The sequence below is a fragment of the Camelus dromedarius genome, chromosome 23 (assembly GCF_036321535.1).
Source record: "Camelus dromedarius isolate mCamDro1 chromosome 23, mCamDro1.pat, whole genome shotgun sequence".
Classification (NCBI taxonomy): Eukaryota; Metazoa; Chordata; class Mammalia; order Artiodactyla; family Camelidae; genus Camelus; species Camelus dromedarius.
The window spans coordinates 8,242,576-8,251,191 of NC_087458.1; the positions used below are offsets into that span (position 1 = coordinate 8,242,576).

General features: G+C 52.6%; 1 protein-coding gene across 1 annotated transcript; it reads right to left on the bottom strand.

Moving 5' to 3' along the window:
• Window positions 1-2,006: 2,006 nt before the first annotated feature.
• On the bottom strand, window positions 2,007-8,336 carry ETV3L (ETS variant transcription factor 3 like). The gene is made up of 5 exons (XM_064478143.1): window positions 8,276-8,336; window positions 7,962-8,199; window positions 7,523-7,712; window positions 6,965-7,085; window positions 2,007-3,669 (listed from the first exon to the last, which is right to left on the bottom strand). The coding sequence occupies exons 1-5, from the start codon at window positions 8,334-8,336 to the stop codon at window positions 3,191-3,193; spliced, it is 1,089 nt and encodes a 362-aa protein (XP_064334213.1). The 3' UTR covers window positions 2,007-3,190.
• Window positions 8,337-8,616: the final 280 nt, after the last annotated feature.

Sequence of the window (8,616 nt, forward strand, 5' to 3'; positions counted from 1 at the left end):
TTTTCTTTTCAGATTCTTTTCTATTATATGTTATTACAAGAAGTTGAATATAGTTCCCTGCATTATACAGATGGTATATCTGTTTTGATAACTTTATAAACAATCAGCACAGATTGCCTGGCTCTCTGTGTTTGAGGATTAGAAAGACTTCTTAAGAGGTATTTTCAAGTAGGCTGATTACTAAACAAAACTTATGTTTAAATTAGGTGTCGAGCATGTATGCGGAAACCTTGCCTCACAAGTACTTGGTACTCATTCGCCTGCTGTGACTGCCAAGCCTGGGCACCACCACCCCACCCTCATCTCCTGTGCCAGCCATCCACCTGCCACATGAGGCACTGACTCCTGCCACCCATTTCTCAGATGAAAGTGTCTTAAGGGCACCTCAGAACCTGGCAGCAGAGTGTTTGGCACATGGTAGGCATTTAAGAAATGTTTGTTGAAGTATATATGTGTGTGTGTGTGTTCGTGTGTGTGTGTGCACGTAAAACACATATAGTACTTGAATTTGTTCTCCCCTCTTGATCAGGGTTCTCATTAGGGGAAAAAAAAGAGAGAGAAGGTAGGGGTTCTCCTCACTGCCAGAAACAGTTTCGGACGGTAAATACTTTGCTTTTGTTATTGTTTTGAAATCCTGAGGCCTCCTCCAAAGGCTAATCAAGTGTTCTAGTGACAAAACATCTTCCAATTAACAAGTGTGTGTGGCACCGCCCTGAGAACACCAGCTTTACGGGGACACAATATTAATGCACGTCAGACAATTAGAGGACGGCACAGATGTGTAACCGGTGCCAAAATGCACACAGAAAGGACAATGTTTGCTGCTTTGGTCTAATTAAAAATCCCCCTGGAATAAGTTTAAAGATTTCCCTCTCAATCTCAATAATATCCTCTTATTTCTAAGGAATTTTAAGTCCCTCTTCAAGTCTGTATCAAAGTGGTTCCAGCGAGATGGAAAGAACCTTAACTGATGATTAGGAAATGTCTCTTCTCAATTTGGGCTCTTCTACATGCATGATTTCGAACAAGTCCCTTCCTCTCTCCGGGCCTGTAAAATTAGGGGGTTGAACTTGATGATCTCAAAGGCCCCTTCTGGCCTCTAATGTCTCTAAGATTCATGAAGCGTGGGAGTCTAAAAGTCTGCTTGAACCCACAAGTGCTTCTGTCCCTGCCTTTGGTGTGACAGAGCCCAGGGCCTAGGAGCAGGGGTGGTTGGTGAGCTCACTTGGCTGTGTCTTGTCCTGGTTTCCACCCTGCCTGGAAGAAGGCTGATTCTCTGCTCTGTGCTCTTCGGGGGGAGGCTGACAACCACAGAGGACCAGAGCGTGTGATGTTTAAGGCTGATGGCTGCACCCAGTTGTACCAGAGGAACTGACAATCTGCCATTTTCCCATTCAACCTCAGAATCCTTAGGTGAACAGTCCATTATTTGCAAATGGGGTTTGAAATAGGAGGGTTCTCATGAAATATTTTGATCCTGCAACTCCCTTCCTTCCCTCAGAAGACTCCAAGGTGCCCATTGCCCTTCACCTCAAACAGCGCCCGCCCCCCCCCCCCCCCCCCCCCCACCTTTGGGCTCTACCCACCCAGCCTGGTCTGGAGCTCTGAGCGCTTTTGATCGCTGGTGATGACTCTGGCCACCAGGGGGCACTCCTGCAGTGTGAAAGCCTACAGTTCTCTCTGCATTGGTGGAGCCTAGGTCCCCTCTTTGCCTGAACATCTGGACTTGCTCAAGCCATTCTTAAGTGATTCTCAACCAGGGACGATTTCTTCCCCCCGCGGGGGGACATTTCACAAGGTCTAGAAGAGGAGGTTGGGGGAGGGTGCAACTGGTATCTAGAGACCAAGGATGCACTGAATATCCTGGAATGCATAAGACAGCTCCTCACACAATAAAGAATTTTGTAGCCCAAAATGTCAATAGTGCCGAGTTTGAGAAACTCTGCTGTGCTTGAATCTGTTGTCTAAAACACAGAGAGCCCAGCCTGGAAATTTATGTCATCTGGAGTGGAGCTTTTATTCTCCTGGGTTCACCAACTCCCAAAAAGATATTTTGGAAAAATGACCACAAAGCATTTTTCATTGCCTGAAAAGTCGGGGTCACAGCAATCATGAACCACTGAAGGGAAGAGGGGTTGGGTAGAGGGCACATAGGGGTCCAATGCCCCCCTGCATCCCCAGCCCCTTAAGAACTCTGCTCATTTGACACAACATTGCAAAATGACTATAACTCAATAAAAAAAAGTTAAAAAAAAAAAAAAAAAAAAAGAAGAGCTCTGCTCAGAGGTCCTGGGCAGGGATCGGAGGGTCATTCTGTAAAGACCCCTGCTCTGTTTTTTCCTCGAGGCTAGTTTCCCCCTGGCCCCAGGTGGCAACGCGGCAACTCCAGCTAGGGTTTCAGCCTTTCTCTCTGGGAGACACGGCAGCAGAAGGGAGGAGACTGGCTGGCTTGATTCCCACTGCTGCTCCAGGTGTCAGAGCCGTCTCCTCCCCAACCCCCACCCCCAACTCTTTCCCATCAGGAATCCTGGGTGGCTTTTAGCTCCACATCAGATCAGAGGGCAGCAGGAATGCAGCAGGGCATGGTCAGCCAAGAGGGCAGTTTGCCAAGGGCATTGCAGTGGGGTGTTACAGAGCTGAGGAGGCCAGTCCCTCCTGACCCCATTTGCCTTGGTTCTTGGGGAAAGGAGGGGACAGGAGCTCCCAGCGTCACAGAAATCAGAGGGGCCGGAGAGAGGTACATGGAAGGGCAGGAGAGAGTTGGGAGATCTTAGCCTGGATGAGAGACTTGGGGCCCAGAGAAGAAAGGAGTTGCCCTGAGACTCAGGGAACAAAACAACTCTTGACCCCTCCCCAGCTTAGACTCAATTTGCCCCCTTATGTGGGCAGGCATGGGGTCCTTCAGATGATCGAAACCTCATTCTCATCCCCTTCAAAAAAAAGTTGAGACGAGTGTCTCCTTAATCTGATTGGCAGTTTGATGGGCAAGGGCACCCTGGCTCAGTTCTCCCCATCCCCACAAATGCTCCTTGCCTGCAATGCCCCTCACCCCTTGGGTCCAACTCCACCCCTTCAAGTCCTCCTGCAGTTTAAAGCTGTTTCCAGCCAGGGGAAGTTGCAAAGCCAAAAGGGAGGTAGACAAGAGGAGAGGTGGAGTTCCGGGACCCCTGCTTGACATCTTCCTCCCCAGTTAAGGAGGATCCAAGGGCCACACTGCTTTGAAATTCTCCAGACTGGGGGACACAGGGCTTTCCTCTCTAGCTTTGGGGCCCTGCCTCTCTGAGGAGAAGCCCTCCCTGGGCTCCAGGTTCCCTTTTGCCCCCAGTGTGGGATCGGGCTTGACCTCCAGCCGCTCAGGCCTCAGGGACAAGAGCCGGAGCCTCTCCCCAGCCCCCTGTGCCAGCCCGGCCAACAGAGGAAGCCCCGGAAAATGTCCGGCCACTGAGGGGCACAGGGGTCCTGGGATCAAGGTGTCTGGCGTGGGGGACCCAGGGAAGTGTGGTTCCGGGGGGAGAGGGGGCAGGAAGGGTCCTGAGAGTCGGGGCCAGTCAGATGGGATAGGAGGTGGCAGGGAAGGGGTGAAGGAGGCAAAACTGGGCAGCTCGTTTTGGGGGCTCCCCAAATGGCAGCAAGGGCCAAGCCGGCAAGGGGCTGGAGCAGAGCCAGGTCCTGGAGAGAGAGAGAGAGAGAGAGAGAGAGAGAGAAAGAGAGCGAGAACGCAAGAAAGGGTCAGTGAGTGCCCACCGCTCCACATGCCCCCTTTCTCTTTCCATTTCCCACTTCTTTTTGCTCCTGCTTGAAACTTTCTCTCCCCATGTGCCTTCCTTTTCCCTTTGCCTCAGATCTCATTGTAAATGTCTTTTCCCTGGGCAGCCTCACAAGCCTCCCCAGCCTGGGTGAGAGCCCCTAGGTACCCCTTCGTCCCTCCCAGTACCTCCCCTCCAGGGCCCGTCCTCAGCGGGAATCAGGAGTCATTTGTGTGACTACTTCACATCTGTGTCCCCAACACTGTGGGGCAGGCGCTGAGGCTGTTTTTTTCTGGATACTGGGATCCAACCCAGCCTGGTGCATATTAAGTTCTCAATAAAAAAGCATTGGGTGAAGGAAGGAAGATGCTCTTGGCCACAACTCAATGGATCTAGTCGTCACTCTCCTTGTTCCTGTAGTGAAGGGCTCTGGTTCTATCCCAGTTGGGTCAAAACTGGTTTAAATTCTCAGGCCTCAATTTCTTCATCCAAAAAAATCCCCTCTCCTAGTTAAGATCAAGCCGCATCATCGGTAAGAAAGAGCCCGCAGAGCTGTGAGGCCAGCTCGAGCAGGGTGAGCCCCACCCTTCCCCTTCTCTGGCTGGCTCTGGCCTATAGCCCTCTTCCTCCAAGAAGCCCTCCCTCCTTCCATTCCTCCCAAATCTGCCCTCTTTCCTCAGGCCCTTACAATAGGGCCCCTTAGTTTGGGGTCTCTGGGGATGATTATACAGACCTTCACACCCCTTACTCTATTTCAAAAACCTCATTCTAGTTTCACATTTTTCTTAGCGAGGCCATGTATGAACCCAATGTGATGACATCAGTGGGGCTATAGTTAGTAAAAACTGGAAAAACAATTTAGTTGTTAATTATGCATCCAGTTTATTTGGTAGGAACAATATTTCTGATGTCAGATCTATGAAAGGGGAAAATAATTAAAAAAAAATCCTTCATAAGAAAAAGTGTGGCTACCCTTGCCAGAGTGTCCCCTCTTGTGGGTCACTGTCCTTTTCCTTGGATCCTCAGATGAGGTGAAGGCTGCTGTTTTTCCCTAGGAAGGTTGTGTCCCTGGGGGCCCCGGAGGTCAAGACAGTGTCTCCTCTCACAGACCCACACCAAGTAAGCATGTGGAGAAGGTCGTTCTAAGAATTTTCCTGCTGCTGGTGGAGGCGGAGGGGAGGGTCTAGCTCGGTGGTAGATTACACGCTTAGCACGCAGGAGGTCCTGGATCCAATCCCAAGTACCTCCATTAAAATATATACGTAAATAAGAAACTAATTAACACCTCCTATCAAAAATGAAAGAAAGAAAGAAAGAAAGATAAAGAGTCCTCCTGCCTCTCCCCGCCCCCGCCAGCTCCAGCGCTGTGGCTTCCTGACCCTGGGTTGGTAATCCTGGCTCCTCTTCTGCCCAGAGGCAGCTTCCTCTCTCAGAGCGGCGCCCTGAGTGAAGGCGAAGTGAGGGGCTGGCACGGCCTCCTGGAATCGCAGTCCAGAAGTGGGGCATGTGGCTGCTACTAGCCTTCTGGTGACCTAAACCTGCTCCGTGTGCCTCAGGGCCCGAGCACAGGCAGTGCAGGGCAGGGAGGTGCAAATAACTCTCTCCAAGCTGGGGCTCGCCAGGGAACACTTTTTTTTTTTCCCCTCATAGTTTCCCAAAGAGAGAAGCTCTGTGCCCAAGGCATTCCCAGAGCTGGAAAGGGGTGGGTGAAGGTAGAAGAACAGGGAGGGCTGTCAGGTGCTGTCTTGCTCCAGGCTGCCAGAGCTGTGGCCTTGCGAGTCCCAGCAGGCCCTGGGCCGCCCCACGCCCACAGCCTCGGCTGCACTCATCAGGGCCCAGAGCCAGGCGCCCGGTATTCTCTGGGAGCTGGGACCTCTGGGCCCCCAGCTGCACTGGGGTGGGGCTAAGGCCAAGGCTCTTTATTTCATGACATTGCCTGGAGCAGAGGAATAGGTCTTGGGCCTCTGCTGAAGAGCCTTGGGTTCATCAAGTGTCTCTGTGATCTTTTTCACAGAAGATCTAATTTTGCCTCATCCCAGCTTATAGCCCTGGAAGAACTATTCTCTGCCTGCATTTCCACCTCTGTCACCATGTGCTGCTACACTGGCCTGCTCCTAGTTCCTTTCCTGCCCCAGGACCTTTGCACACCTTGTTCTCACTGCTTGCCAAGCTCTCCTCCTTCCCTCTGAACTAAGCTGACACCTATTTATGTTTTGGGTCTCAGCTCAAATATCACTTTGTCCAGGAATTCTTCCCAGATGCTCTCTGCACCCTGAACTTCTCTGCAGCAGTTAGCACAGTTAAAATTACTTGTCTATTTGTTGGATCATTAACTGAAGTCCGCAAACCGCTCTTGCCTACAAGCTCTATCAAGGCACCCCCGGCCCTAGGACAGGGTCTGGCACATTCAATGGGAGCCTATGAACTATCTGTTGAAAGAAGAAATGAGTGAACAAGGGAATGAATGAGTGAACTTTATCTTCCCAATCTGTCTTCAATTGGGCATCTTTCTTACCCACGGCCCTTGCCTTTGTTCTGGCCCCATTGTCCTCTACCTAGATTATCTTCAAAAGCCTCCCAACACCAGCTCTACACCTCCTCCACCCCAAACTCTACATACAACCCGAGTCATCTTTGTAAAATGAACATCTGGGCCTGCCTCTCCCTCCATGGTCCCTCCTGCCCAGAGGATGAAGTCCACCCCACTCAGTGTGGCTCCCGGGGCCCTCCATAACCAGATGCCTGCTTGCCTGGCCAGCCTTGTCTCTCACCCACCTCCTTGTCCCCACTGCCATCACATACCTTACTCTGATTGTGCAAGCTGCCAGCAGATCTGCAGATTCACCACACTCACTCACAGCCTTTTCTTTTACGAATGCAGTTCCCTCTGGCCAGCATCTTTCTCCACCTTCTTCACCTGCTCAGTTGTAGCCTCTCCGGGAAGCCCCAGCTTTGCTGCATTTCCCTGACACCTTGTGCTTCCCTGAGTCTCAGCACCAGTCATTCACTGGTCATCCTCCCATCTCTGCTCTGCACTGGTCTCTGAGCATCTTGAGGGCCATCTTTCATCTCTGAACCCTCACACCTAGTAAATAGCTGGTGTGCAATAAATGTTTGTTGAATGAATACATGACATATCATCCCTTGACTGAGCCATGTGCTCAGTCAAGAGGGTCCTCCCCTCCTCTGCTTAAGATTCCCTGGTCCCAGGCACTCACGGTGTATACTGCTGCTGTTCCCCTTCTTGTCCCCAGAGGCCTCTGGTGGCCCTTGAGGGGTCTGCTGTCCAGCCAGCTGCTCCGCCATGGCGCGATGGGTGAACAGCATGCTGTGCAGGAGCTGGGGGGTGAGGAGAAGCAGGCGAGGGGGTGGAATGAGCCCTTCCTGACATGTATGAGTACACATTGTTTTAATGACCAGTCCTTCAAACAATGAAATACTCTCATAATGATTGTTAAATTACCACTGTGCACATGTCCTGGACCCTCCCGTGAGACCCCCACCCCATCCCTGTCATCTGACACTAAAGGAGTCATGTCTGGCCTGGAAGAAGTTGCCCTCTGTCATAGACAGGTGCTGTACCATATGGACTGTTAAACATGTAGGGGTGATTTAGAGTGTCAACCCGCCCCTGGGGCACTCAGGGACTAGGTTGCAGGGGAAGAAGAACATTGAAAGCTGATGGGTCCCCGAGGCAGAGAAGAGGGCTGGGGGCTTCCTGGACAGAGACCCAGGCCTAGTGGAGTCCTGGGGCCAGGGGCTGCCTTCACACCTACCTCACTGTGCACACCCATGGGCACCAGAGCTGGTCGAAACAGAGCAGGCGCCCCCAGCAGCAAGTTGGGGGATGGCGGTCCTCGCACCTCCCACAGAGGGTAGTTGACTACGATGAGCTTGCTGAAGTTGAACTTGTATGTGAATCGTTTGCCTTTGGTCTTGTGCAGGATCCTCTTATTGTAGTAATATCTGGAGATTCCAAGGTTAGGAACAGAGGGTTGGCCCAGCGGCAGGGAACACAGTCACTCAGCCACAGTCCCCCTCCCTTGGCCAGTAAGGCTAACCCCGAGCGGTTCCCGGATGACCACGAGACACCTGACCACACTCCAGAGCGTTTCGTAAGCCTTGGAAGGGCAGGAATCCTACAGGGGTGCCAGAAACCACAGCTCTTTTCTTTGAACTCTGCCCTCTCTGGCCATGTTGGCTGCCTCCTCTCACCTGAGGGCCCGGCTCAGCTTGTCGTAATTCATCTGTGGTTTGCACTTCCTGCGGCCCCAGAGGCGGGCTACCTCATCTGGATCCTTGATGACAAATTCCCCGTACTCTCCCTGCTGCCAGGCGATGACATGGCGGAACTCCTCCTTCTGCAGCAGCTCCAGGATGAAGTGCCACAGCTGGATCTGCCGGGAGCCCGGGGACGACTCGGCTTTGTAGGCCCAGTCAGGGAAGGCCAGGCCTGGGGCGGAGAGGGGAGTGAGAGCCGCACTGCGGGGTGCCGCTGGAGCGTGGAGGGGACACTGGCAGAGGCTCACCTGAGATCCAGGAGTTGCTGGCAATGGCAGGGATGCCCTCGGCCAAGCAGCTGCAGTGCATGGTCCACGCCGGGGGTGCCAGGGCTGTGTCTGGGCCTTGGGAGGAAATGTCACCTCTTAGGAGGGCAGGGGAGAAGGAGGTGAAAGAGGAAGGAAAGAGAGAAGAAGGAAGAGCCTAGGGGAGGAAAGGGACACTGAGTCAGGGAAGTGGAGTCAGGTAGGAAGCTCCCCCACGGCCAGGCCCTGCCCAGCCTCCGCTGGGGACCTCCTCACTGGCCAGGGGCTGACCCAGGACCTGAGGCTTGGGGCTGAGTGGCTTATATAGATGGATAGGTATGCAA

What these genes read in the sequence shown, in the direction of transcription:
- ETV3L (XM_064478143.1), bottom strand. Translation starts at nt 8,336, where the DNA reads ATGCACTGCAGCTGCTTGGCCGAGGGCATCCCTGCCATTGCCAGCAAC. An exon ending in CAGCAACTCCTGGATCTCAG is followed by an intron (nt 8,200 to 8,275) that starts GTGAGCCTCTGC and finishes TCTCCGCCCCAG; the next exon opens with GCCTGGCCTTCCCTGACTGG. An exon ending in GAACAGCAGCAGTATACACC is followed by an intron (nt 3,670 to 6,964) that starts GTGAGTGCCTGG and finishes CTCTCTCTCCAG; the next exon opens with GACCTGGCTCTGCTCCAGCC.